Source organism: Heterocephalus glaber, unplaced genomic scaffold (assembly GCF_053883595.1).
Source record: "Heterocephalus glaber isolate CG9 unplaced genomic scaffold, H.glaber_assembly_v1.0 deba00000818, whole genome shotgun sequence".
NCBI classification, from domain to species: Eukaryota; Metazoa; Chordata; class Mammalia; order Rodentia; family Bathyergidae; genus Heterocephalus; species Heterocephalus glaber.
The window spans coordinates 13716716-13732456 of record NW_028258164.1 but is presented as its reverse complement, the minus strand read 5'-3'; the positions used below and the strand labels follow the sequence as shown (position 1 = coordinate 13732456).

The following is a 15741-nucleotide window of genomic DNA, read 5'->3' as shown; positions in this document are numbered from 1 at the left end:
GGAGGGATGGGAGAGGTAGGGAACAAAAAGAATTAAGATGTGTTATGTACATGAACCAACTCCACAAATAAATGTAATCATTATATACTGTAAATATGTACTAATTTTTTTTAAAAAACAATGTATCTAGTCCCCCAAATCATTTCTTTCTCTTTTTTTTTTTTTTTGGTACCAGGGATCAAACTCGAGTGCTTGCACTTGCACTGCAGGTGGCGAAACTACTGAGCTAAATCCCTGGCCCCTCATTTATTTTTTGTTTGTTTGTTTGTTTGGTACTGGGGATCCAACTCGGGACCTTGCACTTGTGAGGCAGGTGGCTTGCAACCACTAAGCTAAATCCCCGGGCCTCATTTATTTTTAGTATATGACACTTTCGATTCCCCAGCTGATATTCCACTGTGAGTATAATTTGCTGTAGTATTAATAATTCACTTGCATGACTTGAGTTATGTAACAATTATCTCAAAGTAGCAAGAGTTGCAAGTGTTGCCTGGCCTTTTTCAATTCAATATTTGCCAGAAATGATACATAAAATAAATCAAGAGTTGTCTAAAAATAGAAAATTTAAAAATATATGCCACTAAATTGACATTTTAGCTCCAAATTTACATTTTTTTCATGAATATAGAAATGTTTTCAGTCACAGTCATGTCCAAATTGTGGCTCACCTTTGTTTTTTTATTTGTTGTTTGTTTTGTTTTAGGTTTTTGTTTGTTTTATGCCTTTGTTTTTACACTGAAAAGGAATTTTCTTGGCATATATATATATATATATATATATATATATATATATTTCTTTTTAAAATATTTCTTATTATAACCTTTTTTAAATGAGTGCCAAAAAAAGTTGATTCATGTGTTGGACATGCTTGCTAAAGATAAAACATGCTTGGAGTTTTGTCTTTCCTGACGAGATGGCTTACGAAATTTTCACCCTGAATTGCTCACACTTCTCATCTAAAATGAAGAATAGTACATATTCATCTGTTTTATAATTTTAAATGAGTTAATCTTTGGTGTTATTAAAAAGGCTTTTTTTTTTTTTGGTACCAGGGATCGAACTCAGAACCTTGTGCTTGTGAGGCAGGTGGCAGAACCACTGAGCTAAATCCCTGGCCTGAGGCTTTGTTTTTTATGGGCGATTGTTTGGTGACTTAATGAAATGTCTTTCATATTAGGTTTTGTAAAAATTTACTTATTTAGGCTTTTCTGCAATTTTCATCAAAACTTTTCATAAATGAAATCCTAATTTTTTTACTACTCCTAAAAAAAAAAATGAACAAATGTGCATAGAGAGAAATTTTTATAACTTTATAGCAGAAAAAAAAAGTTCTAAAATTGAAGATCTGAACTTCCATTTTAAGATGACAAAAAGCAAATCAGTATATACTACTGTAGTCCAGTACCTTACTTAATTGGAAAACACTGAAGGAATTGTCTGGACAAGGCAAGCATACCAACCATTTATCATTATAATAGAGGTATCAGTCAACACACTCAGAGGAGAAATCAAGTAGGCACATAAAGATAAATGAAAAGGAAGTGATAAACCTTGGAACATCTATAGGATAGAACACTGGTCATTAATAAAGGGAATGACTGTAGAGATATGTGTTAATCACCTGTCTGTCACTGTGATGACATAACTGAGAAAACTGCCTGAAAATGAAGAAAGACTTTTTCTTTGGCCCAGAGTTTCAGAGGTTTAACTCCCCTATTGCTTTGAGCCTTTGGCAAGACAACATCGTAGTGAGGAGAGGGTGGTGAGCAAAGCTGCTCAATGCATAGCAGCCAGAAATCTAAGATAGGGAATTTGCTCTGGTAACAAAGCCTTTCCCCCTAAATCCCAGTGAGCTATGGATCCTGAAATGTATTCATCCATTCATGAGCTCACAGCCCTCAAGAGCCTATCACTTCCCAAGGCCCTACCTTTGAACACTGCTGCACTGACTAACCCTCCAGCACATGAGCTTTTGGTAGACATTTAAATTTCAAACCCTAACAATAGGTGTAATTTGGATGATTCTCAAAAACATTATGCAGATAGGCAGACAAGGGCAAGGGCCGGAGTAAACTGAGATAAAGAAATTGGAGACTTTGTGGACATCAAAAGCCTAGCAAGAACAACTGCATACCTTCATTTTCTTACATCTGTCTGCCTCTTTTGTGTGCCAATGCCTGCATCTGAGCATCTAAATTTAGATGCCTCTGTAGTGTCCTCCCTGGACACCTCTCTGAACTAGTGAGAGCTTTCCGTTGTTCTTTCTAATAAACCACACCTAGTTGTTCCCCATTGTGGTCCTGTCAGAGTCATTCCTTATCACCCTCAGGACGAGAGCCCACAGGGAGAGAGAACTGGTTACACTGAGATGAATGAAACCAGTTTCAAAGTGGACTTTGCTTTACTTTTCTCTAGCTTCTCACTGACTAGTCTAAAATTACCATGAAATACAGACAATAAATTATCGGAGGCCGATTTCCTCTGACTGCCTAGAAGGTGGACCACAAGGGTCAAAGAAAAAAGAGACAACAAAGACTTGCACATTTCAAAGCATATGGGGTCTGGGAGGTCAATGCCTCAGAGTGGGCAAAGACCAAGACTCTCTGAGCTAGTCACTATTTATTGGGTACCCACAATAATTGGAGGGCATATGGAGTGACTTGGGGGGAAGCGGTGATCCTATGTCTGATCCTGATCCTGTGCCGATGTGAATCTCGTGCTGATGAGGGTAGAAAGGAGAGCATTCCCACCTCAGTAGGTGGGATGAGCTGAGCTGATAAGGAACCCATCCCTCCCCAGGTGAAACCTCTCTCTTTTGTATTACTACTGGGCTCTCAAGGTACCAAGATGTCTTCAGCTGGTGTCATCTTGCTGTTGAGCGCCACAGCTTTACAGACCATTGAAGCCTCAGCTGTGATGGAAAGCAAAAAGGAGTTATGTTCCCACATACCATAGCTAGCTCTATAGTCATATTTTAATTATGAAATGATTTTATGTAAAAATACTCCCAATAATAAATAAACATTGTTAAATGATTCACTAGGCATAAAATCCCAAAACTCTCAATAAGAGGAAATATGCCACATTCTCCTCTTGCAGTAACCACAATGCGCAGTATTTGTCAAGGACCCTGAGTCTGCCTTCTCCCCAGGAGGCAAATGGTCAACCCTCTTCCCAGGGTTTTCTACATGTGCTTCTCATTTATGGATGCTTCTAAGGGGGAAACCTTTTTCTTTGCCTCATCTACAGCATTTACCTGAGCATAAAGGTAAGGATAATTGAGTGTAATTTACATAAAAAGAACAGTAACAGTTAAACAATTATTTTCATATTAGACATGTACTTATTTCTCCTTGGGAGGTATATGTGGCTTTTTGTTCAAAATTTTTTACAGAAGGTTAAACATACAGTAGGATGTCCATGTCTTAGAATTTTGACCCAGACTCCAATGATGAAAATAAATAGACTCGAAAGATCTCCACATTTTTCAAAGTGAGACAGAAGTTTTATTCCTCTGAGCGACCATTTCTGAAGGAATCTGGTATGGTTCTTTCACCATAGCCATAACATCTTTGCTACGTTTGTTAAATGTGCAACCAAAACTCATTTGTGCTTAGGAAAAATAATGGAGAGACATATGCACTATGCGGTGGGGGGGTGAAGTCATGAAGTAGCCAATTTCAAAATGGCAAAGCAAAGAGAATTGGACTTGTGACCCCATAATATGTTGGTAGAGCATGGGAACATGGTTTTGAGAGTCCTAGAAATATCTAGGTAAAGGGAACCCAGCAGAAAAGTGAAAAATGAACAGGGACTTCAACTCTCATTATCTCTATATTAAAGGTAATTTTATACAAGGAAAGTTGCACAGGTCTCAGAATTCTGGGTCACACACAAATTCCTTCAGCACATCATGAAGAGAAAAAGAAAACTACAGTTTTGGCCTGTGGGAAAGTTAAGAATGTGGTTCAAATCTTCAGGGACAGGAGAAGAGGAAGTATCATAGGAGAAAATCAAGTTCAGTTCCAAAATTATCTTGAGCTTTTACCCAAAAGTGAAATTCATCTCTGAATTATCAGAAGTCGCAGTAGTATCTTCCAAGACAAAACATAATCAAATTCTGCACAAATATGAGCAAACTGAAAAGTTTCATTTTAATAACAACAAATTATTTGTTGGGGTGAGGGCAAAAGCCTGTGGATGTGTGTTAAGTACTAAAGTTGTGGGGTGAGGAGCGGGGTGCCAACAGTCTGTTTCTTGAGAGAAGGAAAGAACTGCTCATACATCAAATCTGTGAGATGAGATTGATCGCACTCAACTATGCCACATATTGCTCTCACCTGTGAAATTGCTTTCGTTCTGGCTTTTGGGGATTACTGCTACGTTGAGTTCTGGGAGATATGTTCTCCAGACATATCTGTTCTTTTTTAGACATGTCTGTTCTTTAAAGAACAGTAATATAAGTAACTATTTCAGTCCTTCTGTGAAAATGTAAGTAAACAAATGAGAAATAATTCTACAACTGTGTCCATCTACACGATTACCTAGTACAAAGAAAGAATTGAGCTTTCTAACAAACCCTATGGCTTAAGACGGTCATTGTTATCCTCAAAGCAAAGATATGTGAGTAGAAGTAAGAAGCAGACAGTATTTACCAATCTGGAAAGAATGTAGAGGAGAAACTTTTACAGGGAACTACTAAATAAAGCTTGAGATCATGTTCTTTGGCCTCCTGCTTTCCTTTTTCTGTGTCTCTCAAGAAGAATTCACAGGTAGCAAGCATCAATGCTTTCTGCTTTGAAAGTCTTGAGTGGAAGGAGCCACAGAACAGATAGTAAAGCCCTGCCTTTATGCATGATTCAGACCCACACAGACATATGCTTTACAAATATGAAAGGCATCTCTGAAAGCAATCAGGTTGACCATTGAGGCTAACCATCAGATGACTCCAGGTCTGATCATTCCTGTGGTGAAATTAATGTGTAGAAGGAGACATTTTCAACATGTGAGGAGAGGACTGTGAACTACACAAAGGGTGCAATATTTTTGCTTCACAAGAAAGTGATTGCCTGTGGGTCATTCTGGCACTCGTGCTTAGAAATATTAGTAGTCTTCATAGTGTAATTCTCCTTTGTGACTTTGAATGAAGTGCACTGCCTGTCTGAGGCACTTCAATATTTCCTTCCCTTTTGTATTGATTCATTTGCATACTACTGTCATATTATTACTCCAGTTTCTTTGTTTATGAAATGATTATATTCCCTTCACAGCATGCTTTTATTTTCTTTGCTAACAATAAGTAAACTTATAAAGTATTACAAAAAAAAATACTTTCTGCTTTGAAATTTCACAAATTGAGCATGTGTCTTCTTGCTAAATCGATCAAACATCTACTAATGGCCAAGAGTGGGGGTTATTGCACTGCTTAGTCATGAAAGCCTTGAGAAACAAACTAGAGCACTTGGCCTTTGGTGAATGAGTCCTATGAAGCAGATTCATCCAAGAACATACAGAAAATACAGACAAATTTTCATTAGTCTTAATCTTTAAACAGAGAAAAGAAAAATACAATAATGTCCCATGTTCTAATGATTAATTCAAGTATCGAAGTCTGATTCTCAACTTCCATTCTGGCACCTTGCTCCCTCAAAGCACAGAAAGTCTCCCTTTTTGTTATTTCCTTCTCCATTTGGGCCTTTCTCCTTTCCTGTTCCAGCTTATCTTCCAGTTTTCTGATTTTCTCTTCATACTCCTCTCTTAGCTGTGCTTTCTCTCTCTCCATCTCTGCTCTGTAATTTTTTTGTACAAGCTGGATTTGTTTCTGAATCTCCCCCTCAGCCCTTTGGTACAACTGATTGGTGTAGCATTCTCCACCATTCTCCTTCACAATTCGCTGGACCAGGATCAGCAGCTGGTTTCTCTGGGCCTCCTGCTCAGCTCCTGTTGCTTTGTTGTTGAATGCACAGCAGCGATCACCAAAGTTGCCTGTCAACTTTTGGATCCGTTCTGGAGCATACCTTAAGTACTCATGGATATCTGCACCATCCAAATCATCTTTCCTAGTGAATAAGAGAATCATGAATCTTCTGGCCCTGAGTCCAAACATACTCAGGATCTTTTCTGTGGCCTTGCTCTCTTCCTCAGTGTAACGGCCAAGTGGGACCACCAGGACCAGAGCATGAGGACCCGGCGAGGTCAAGAGAACACAGTGGGCAATCTCCTTGCGTGTGTCAGCATCCTGTGCCTCAGTGTCAAAAATACCAGGTGTGTCAACAACAACAATTTCTCTTTCGTTCCATGTGCTGCTCCCTTTCTTACAGGCCCTGGTAATGGACTTTGCTGCGATACCAGAAAGAAATATTTTCTCTCCAAGGATGCTGTTGCCTGTTGCACTTTTTCCTGCTCCAGTTTTGCCCACTAAGACAATTCTCAGTTGAGAATTTCTGTCATCTTTGTTTCCAGGCCCTGGGACATAAAGGAAATCAAAGCCATGGCATTAGAATCCACTTCCAACAGTGCCCCATGCAGAGTCCCCCCACCCCATGCCCTTCTCTACTGCTGGTTGTAGGCTTCTCCTCACCATCACTGCATTCACAAGATCTGCAGTGCCTCTGGCTTAAAGGCCATCTTGCAGTATTTGGGCAAGTAGCCTGCCCCTTGGTTTCCTGTCTTCACTCTCTTCTCGGGATTCCCTTGCAATCGTTACTCTGACCTTCCATAGCTTCATACCCCACAGAAGAGGAAATAAAGTGGTTTCAGAAAAGAACTATAAGCTGCTGGTGGTAGTTGTTCCAATAAGATGATGTAGGAAGTATTACAACTAACTTCCTCACATCTGCAGTGGGAGATTTATTTTCCCAATTTATATTCTTAACTTTTCTTCTTCCTATTAAGGAGCTGAGGAGGAGAGTTAACAACCAGTCACTATCTTAAGTCAGAATTTCTCATATTTGAGAACCAGAAGCCCAAGATTTTTTTTAAAAAGTGTACTTCTAAAAGTTCTAGTAATGAGAGCACTGGATATAGGAAGGCTAAGATCACCTAAGGACAAGTGTAGGTGGGAGTTTGCATTATCGTTTAGTCAACATCACAGTGGAAGGCTAAAGGATCTCCTGAGGGCAGTGGTTAGTTGGCCGTAGGAAATTCACAGCTGATGAAATGGAAAGGTATATGGGTTATTACGGCAGCTCTAATACTGCCACAATTTGCCAATGTTGACAATGTGTGGATGATGGTCCACCATGTAGATTGCAAACACAGCCCCAAATCATCCCTATCCATGTATGTGTGCCTCTTTAAGATATGGATTTGCAACTCCTCCCATTAAAATGCAACCCATGAGCCATGTGACTTGCTTTGTGTGACAATGCAGTAGAAAGCACAATGCAAGCAAAGACTCCAAAGCTATTATGCACTGTGGCTCCAGGCCAACTACATGATGATAACAACCCAGCCAGGTATTGTCACCACCCAGGGAGCCCACCCAAGAGCCCGTTACCTACACGTATGTCCATGAGGCTAACAAGATCATCGGGTTGCGCCCTGAACCACAGGTCACCACAGATGCATGGGAAAGTGGCTGAGATTACAAGGGGTGATTCAGACTCAAGGACTGCCCTGCTGACCCATAGGGTCTGGAGCTACTACACGATTGATGTTTGAAGATACTACACGGTGAGATAGTTTGCTAAACCAGCAAAGGTTCAACTGACTTAGTCTATCTCCACAGGTACAGGAATAATGGGGGGTTATGTGATGAACTAAATCCATCATCTTGTTTAATTTGTTGATTATAGCAAGGCCACCAGGAGCAGGGAGATTATGAACCAGGCTGAGGACTCAGTGACTCCCACTTTCTTCCTGCCCAATCCTTTTTCAGACTAAAGAGAGGGCCAGGAAAGCATCCAGAAAAGCCACAACCAGCTGTCCTCCTGTGTCCATGTTGCAGAAAGCTGAAAATAAAAAACTGCTGAGCCCTGGATCAATCAGAGGCCATTTTAACTTTCTCTCTCCCTTTTAGGTGGTGTGGCCACATCAGAGAGAAAGTGCAGAGGGCCAAGAGAAGCAAAAGAGCAGGGTAAACACAGAGGAATGAGGAACAGGGCTGGATTGTCTTTCTTTTGCTCAGCTGGGGACTGGCTGTCAGGACTGGAGGGACCCACCTCTCTCCCTGCCTGCCCTCTTTTCTGCAGCCTGGCCATGCTGGCCACCTCTCACTGAGCTGGACCCTACCTTACCGAGGTAAGAACTCTCACGGTGGTACTTGGTTGCCATTGTGTAGCTTGAATTCCTGTAGATAAAGAAACATACCCATGTCATTTTAAGGAGATGAACAGCTTGGAATCCTGACCTCCTATTGTAGCCAACACTTTCTCTTTCTTTGACATCAACTTCCTACTTTGATTCCCCTGCCCCACCTCCCAAAATTGGCCTCAATTATCCATTTTCAGTCTTATCTTCAGGCTGTTGCTTTTTCTTTACACACACTAGAATGTGGTAGCCCTTCTCAGCACTGGTTCTGGCCCCTGACTCCTCTTTATCATGGGACTCAGGAGTATGGTGCCTTTTACAGGTTCTCTGTGGCCTACCTTCCCCTCAAAGTTCAAAACTTTTGTCATACTCAACTTTTCCATTGCTGTTTCATGGGCATCTCAAACAGAGCTGGCTACAATGATAACCTTCACATTACTGCTGCCTGCAATCCCTCATCTTAAATAACAGCATTGCCATGGCTCCTGCCAAACCTTGGAATGATTCACAACTCCTCTTTCCTTACTCTCATCAAACCATCACCAAATCCTATGGATTCCACTTCCAAAAGTCTCAAAATTATGCTTCTCTCCGTCTTTATGCTAGTTCAGTCCACTGTCACAGCTTCCTAATGGGTCGTTTTGCCTTCAGTCCATCAGACGTTACTTTTTTTTTTTTTTTTTTTTGCTACCAGGGATTGAACTCAGGACCTTGTGCTTACAAGGCAGGCACCAAAACCACTGAGCTAAATCCTCAGCCCCAGACATTGCTTTAAAACTAAAAATTTATGGCATTTTTGTTTTGTTTTGATTTTTGGGTTTTGTTTCTTTAGATTCCCTTGTGGCTTCCTGTTGCCTTTAAAAAATAGTTTAAATCTTCGCTGGTTCAACACTGCAAATAATAAAAGTAATACATTACGTAAACAGAATCAAGGATTAAAAATCACGTTTATCACCATAGAGGCAGAAAAGGCCTTCAGTAAAATTTGACCTCCCTTGATGATACAAGCCCTGAAGGAACTAATTTTATGAAGATTTTCCTCAATATAATAAGAGGTATATATGACAAACTCACAGCTAACATCATACTGAATGGGGGAAAGCTAAAAGAGTTTACCCTAAAATAAAGAATGAAATGAAGATGTCCACTATCACTTCTTTTTAAAAAAATAATAGTTAAAATTTTAGGTAGAGAAATTAGGCGAAAGAAAGAAATTAAAGGGAGGCAAATGCAAAAGGAAGAAGTTAAATTATTCCTATTTTCAGATAATATGATGCTTTACTTAGAAGATCACACAAATTCCACCAGAAGACTTTTATCTGATAAATAAATTCAGGAAAGTGGCAGGATACAATCAACTTAAAAAAATCTTTTTGGAGCTTTTCTCTACATGAACCTGCTGAGAAAGAAATCAAGAAAAAAACATCCAGTTGCAATATATTTTTTTTTAAAAAAAGAAAAAAATTATCTGGGGATGAACATAACCAGGGGTAAAAGACCCTAAGCCCTCTACAATGAAAATTAAAGAAAGTTGAGGAAAGAAATCAAAGCAAACACTAGCAGATGGAGAGAACTCCCATAATCATGGGTCAGCAGAGTTAGTGTTGATACATTGCTACATTTCTGAAAATTCAATAATAGCTCCCTTCAAAATGCCAACAATGGTCTTCACAGAACTACAAAAAACCCACAAAAAAAACCCCTAAAGTTCATATAGAAACACAAAAGACACAGAATAGTCAAAGAAATCCTGAACAAAAAGAGCAAGACTGAAGCTATCAGAATACCCAGATTCAAAACATACACTACACAACCATATAAACAAAAACAGCATGGTCCTGGCATAAAAGCAGACACATAAACCAATGGAAGAGGATGCAGAAACAAACAACTACTGCTATGTGATTCTTTTTTTTTTTTTTTTTTTTTTTTTTTTTTGGTACCGGGGATCAAACTCGGGACCTTACGCTTGCAAGGTAGGCAGCAGAACCACAGAGCTAAATCCCCAGTTCCCATCTGATTCTTGACAAAAGGGCCAAAAACCTGTCAGAGAAATGACAGCCTCTTTAACAAATGGTTCTGGGAAAACTGGACATTCATATCCACAAGATTGGAACAAAATCCCTGTCTCCCATCCTGCACAAAAATGACTTCACAGGAGAGAAAGACTTTAGTATAAGTCCTAACTGTTGGGAGAAAATAGGGGAAACACTTCAAGACTTCCAGAATGAGACATCTATACTGCAAGAAATAATAGAAGGATTGACAAATGGGACTACATCACATTGAGAAGTTTCTGCCTAGCAAAGGTTATAATTAACAGAGTGAGGAGACAGTCTACAGAATGGGAAAATATTTACCAGCTACTCTTCCAACAGAGGATTAATTGAGAGAGGAAGGGAACAAGGGCAAAGGGGAGGGCAGGGGGAGGGCGATCCTTGGGGGAGAAATGATCAAGGTATATTATATGTAGGTAAGAATCTGCCAAAATGAAATTCATGAATCTGGATAATTAATGAAATAAAACAGAAGAAAAAGAATTTAAATCCACGCAATGGTCTATAAGCCCCTACATGATAACTACCTTCTTTCTCATAAGGTGTTAGCCACAATAACCTCCTCAATTGCCCCAGAATCTTTTTTTTTTTTTTGGTACCTGGGATGGAACTTGGGACCATGTGCTTGCAAGACAGGCGGCAGAACCACTGAGCTAAATCCCAGGCCCACCCCAGGATCTTCTTTTTTTTTCTTAAATTCTTTTATTGGTACATTTTAGATATACAATACATTTATCTTTGGGTGCTTGTACCTGTACATGATGTATCTTGGTTCTTATTTTTTCCCCATTACTATGTGCTCTTCATACCCCAGGATCTTTTAAGCTACTTCCAAGTTCTAGGACTTTGAAGAACTATCTACCCTCTTTGGAGCACTCTCATCCTAGTCTGTCACCCAGCTTATTCCTGCTCAGCTCTCCAGCCCCTGCTCCCCGGAGAGCTCTTTCACAAAGCCTCTCTCCAGCCCTGACCTGGGACACCAGTGCTGGAGTGGTCACCTGCATGGGCTCTGATGGAACCCTGGGGGTTCCTAACAGGACACATGTTACAATAAGAGGTTGTCTGTTAGATGTCTTACTGTCTCCCCTTAGACGGGAAGCTTGGTGTGGGGAGGACCACGTGTCTTGTGTCTCCATTTGCTCCCTGGACAATATTGGACAAAGAGGAGTTCCCAGTAAATATTTGTTAAATAAATGAACTGATAATCTCTCTGCCTTATTTTCTCTTTTCTTGCCAGGCCCATGTCTGATATGTGAAAATGATGATCTTTTCCTTCTTAATCAACACTCACATGGACATTCACTCACATTTACTTTGTAATGTTTTATTTTCATTGCTGACCATAAATGTTTTGAAGAACTCTCCCTGGAGTGGTCTTTGACCAGGACAGCCTGAAAATGTTCCTTGTTAAGGATGAGATCACCAGTTAGGAAGCATCAAAAACAAATTGGAAACACAAAGCTGTTTTAAAGGGAGGGTTATTTTTTTATTCTTTAGGAGTAGAGTGTTAGGAAAAAGCTTCTGAGAAACCAGGAAGAGAAATAATAACATTTTTAAAATCAACTTTGACTGGTGTTAAAGTGGTGTTAGGTGAGGAGATAGGTTACTAACAACAGGAAAACCGGATCTCTGGTGTTTTTTGTTTTTTGTTTTGGGGGGGTTTTTTGGTAGGGGGCAGGACCTTGCGCTTTCGAGGCAGGCGGTGGCACCACTGAGCTTAATCCCCGGCCCATTCTCTAGTGTTTCTTAAGGCCCCTTCTTCCAACACAGGAGCTCTTTAATGCCGCTCTGCCAATCAGATGCATTCTAATTCAGAAGCAAAACCAGGAGATGGTGCCCTATGAGTGCCGACCGCACGTGGCTCAGTTCTCTCTCTGCCTAGAGAACAAGCATCCATCGGTTCCTGTTTCTCCTGAATCACAGTTGCACATGGTGATATTTCTTTCCTCCTGCCTTCTAAGAGAGAGCTCAGGTCAGGGAACCCAGGAAAGGACTGTCCCTGAAGACGTAGGTTCCCTAGGAGGCAGCTCTGAGCGCATAGTCAATGATATAACAAAACCTCAGACTGCAGAGCTTCTGATCCTGATCTGCCGGTTTGGGGGCACTGCAGACTGTGCTGGGCCCTTATGGGTCCCAGTGTTTTTCTTGCCACACCCCTGCTCCCCCCAAAGCAAATTCTGTCCACTCATCCAACTAACTCTATCCCAGGAAGACCAAGTTCATTTTTAAATTCTACAACCAGTGCAGGAATAATTTATCTGTAAAACAAGTATTCTGTAAGCAGCAGCCCCTAAATAAGACATTCATGTGAAGGCTCAACATTCAAGAAAGATTACAACCTGAAGTCAGCAAAAATAGGAAACAGGAACCAACAAAAAATTTATTTTGAAAGCAAGATTTCTTGGAGGTTTAGCATAGAGAATTAACAGAGAGTCAAACCCTCTGCACCAAATTGGATAATCTCTACACACACACCCATCCCTAGTCCCTTACCTGGAAAGTCTGAGTCCTGCACCCTTCTCTGATTTTTCAAGTAATGCTAAGCCAGGATTTTGAGAAGGATAAGCAGAGAGGAAGTGAGGGGAGGGACTGTCGAAACGTGCTTGTTCAAGGGACCTGCCCACTTTATCATCCAGCTTCACTAACAGGACCTTCTGCAGCAATGGATTGTTATGCCATGAACCACATAGAATTACTGAGCATTTGAAATGTGGCAGATGTGATTGCGCAACTGACAATCTTAAGTCTTATTTTAATTAATTTAAAGTTAAATAGCCAAGTACACCTAGTGGATACAGAAAAACTCTATAAGGGTCATGCTGTGCAATTCTTGGGGTGAGGTGGGGGACAGTGGATCAAAATCCAGAAACTTGCCAGCTACTCTGTAGGACCTGTGGGTTCCTGGATCCACTGTTTGGGACAATAGGATATTCAGCTGACCTTAGCTCCTAGGGCCTCAGGCCTATAATAGTGTAGGCAGCTAACTTCTCTCTTTCTTCCCTGATATAAGAAAAGGATAGAGATGCTATTTCCAGGATACAGCCTCTAAGTGATCTGCCAGAAACAAAGGAAGATAAATGACCTACACTTGACTGACTAGGATAGGCCCAAGGTTGCTTTGTGAGATAGTGTTAGAGCCATTTAAAATAGTCTACCATTGGGCTGGGGATTTATCTCAGTGGTTCTGCCACCTGCCCTGCAAGCACAAGAACCCGAGTTTGATCCCTGGTACCAAAGAAAAAAGAAAAAGTCTATCATTGACATTTGATGCCATCTGCCATTAAAGGAGAAACTGTGAGCATGGTAATGGGGGTTCCAGCCTTCCATTATACCCACTAATCTCTCACTAGAAAAGGGTCCCTGATCTATCATTAAACCCCACAAATGAGACTTAGAATTGCAGGCTTACTTTTGTATTGCTTTACTAATTGTAAAATTGGTAACAAGTTTAAAGAGAGATAAGAGATAAGACATAAAATTCTCTGAGGATAAATTTTTCTAATTTGCTTTTTGATTTCTTCTTTGATTCATGGTTTATTTAGAAAGATATAATTTGATTTTCAGATATTTGAGGACTTACCAGATATATTTCTGTTATTGATCTCTAGCTCTTGTAGCAAACTGAATCCGGGAAAAGAAGACACCCAGGGAGGTAGAAGGCAGTGTATGATTCTTTTATTACATCAATGGACCTGACTGGGATTGCTCCCAAAGAAGTAAAGTCCAGAGTATCTGCAGACCAGCAGCTTTATAGGGTTGCAAGCAGGAGGTACAGAAGCAGAAGCACATCCATGAGGCTTAATTCCATTGGAGTTTCCCTGAGAATATAGCAAGCAGAGTTTACACAAAACGGGGAAGGTGGGGGGTCACTCAGAGCAAAGAGTTCTAGCAGGACTTTCTGAGTTCCTTACGCTCCTGTGGTGACAAATTACAGAAGTTATCATGGATACTCCCATACATTCTACAAAGAGCATAGTTACCTAGTTAACTCATAGTCACTTAATAACACAGTTAACTCATAGTTGTGCAATTTAGTTATTTTTGTTAGGAATATATCTGCCTAGAGATTCCCTTTCATACTTCATTGTCATCAGAGAAGATATTTTGCATTACTTGACGCTTTGCATTAATAGAGACTTCTTGTTGCCTATAATATGGTCTAGCCTAGTAAATATTCCATGTGCATTTGAAAACAGTAGTCTGCTCTTTGTAGTGGAATCTTCTGTAAATACAAACTAGACTGATGTGGTTGATGCTGTGATGAATTCTCCTGTTATACATACTGTGTTTGTTTAAGAGAGGAGTATCAAAATCTCCAACTGCAACTGGATTTGTGTATTTCTTCTTGCAAGCCTATCAATTTTGGCATCATGTCTTTTGAAAGTCTATTATTAGAGGTACAACATATTAGGATTGTTACATCATCCTGAATAACTGACCCTTTTGTCATTATAAAATTATGTTCTCTATTCTCAATATTATTGCTTGCCTTGAAATCTACTTTTTCTGATTTTTTTTTTGGTGGTACTAGGGGTCACACACACACTAAAGAATTGTTCTACCATTGAAGTATTTTCCAGCCCCTTCCAGATTGTTTTGGATAGGATTAAGATGGTATATCTTTTCCTACTTTTTTTTGGTACCAGGGATTGAACTCAGGATTGCAAGGCAGGCGCGGGGCCACTGAGCTGCATCCCCTGCCCTCCTAGCCTTTAATCCATGTGTGTTTTTATATTTAGAATGGATGCCTTGCAGGTAACATGTAGTTAAGTCTACTTTTTTTTTTTTTTGCACATTTTGGTGTAATTTAATAAACAACTCTTTAGGTGTTACTGCTTATGTCTAAATTTTTTTTGTTTGTGTTTTTGTCCTTCTGAGTCATTGCTCTTCTTTTTGTTCCAGTTCCTATTTTTCACATTGTGTGTTTCATAGTAGTGTACACCAACTTTTTTGGATTGCTGCTGCCATGCTGCTCTCAAGGAACAGTCAAGAAGAGCCTACTTTTAACCTGGGTATTTAGATCTTTTATACTTCATGTGATTAGTGATATGCTTGGGTTTAAATCTATCATCTTTATCATTTATTCACTATTTGTCCAATCTGCTTCCTTTTTTCCTATTTTCTGCCTTCCTTTTATGCCTTCATTTTTATATCTCTTTGGTTTATTAGCTACAATTCACTTTGTTCTCTTTTGGTGGTTGCTTTGGGGTTTGCAGTTTGCCTTTTTAACGTAGTGTAGTGTACTTTCAAGTGCTACTAAGTCACTCCACATATACAATAGAAGACCCTCACAATACCTAATGTCCACTTCCTCCTCCAGATCTCAGTATTACTGCTGCCTTACATTTGCTATCTACACATTTTATGAATCCCAAGTGACCTGTCATAGAGAGTGACAGGGGCAGAAACAAACATGGGCACTCTCTTTGGAGCC

At 40.0% G+C, this 15741-nt stretch overlaps 1 protein-coding gene across 1 annotated transcript; it reads right to left on the bottom strand.

Annotated features, from left to right (window-relative positions):
• Window positions 1-4135: 4135 nt before the first annotated feature.
• Gimap4 (GTPase, IMAP family member 4) lies at window positions 4136-12867 on the bottom strand. Its single transcript, XM_004860530.4, has 3 exons — window positions 12801-12867; window positions 8238-8290; window positions 4136-6465 (listed from the first exon to the last, which is right to left on the bottom strand). Exons 2-3 carry the CDS (start codon window positions 8272-8274, stop codon window positions 5540-5542), a joined length of 963 nt encoding a protein of 320 aa, XP_004860587.2. The 5' UTR covers window positions 8275-8290; window positions 12801-12867; the 3' UTR covers window positions 4136-5539.
• Window positions 12868-15741: the final 2874 nt, after the last annotated feature.

Coding starts and splice junctions, on each gene's coding strand:
- Gimap4 (XM_004860530.4), bottom strand. CDS start 8,274: ATGGCAACCAAGTACCACCGTGAGAGTTCTTACCTCG. Junction 6,466..8,237: donor CCGTGAGAGTTCTTACCTCG/GTAAGGTAGGGT, acceptor TTTATGTCCCAG/GGCCTGGAAACAAAGATGAC.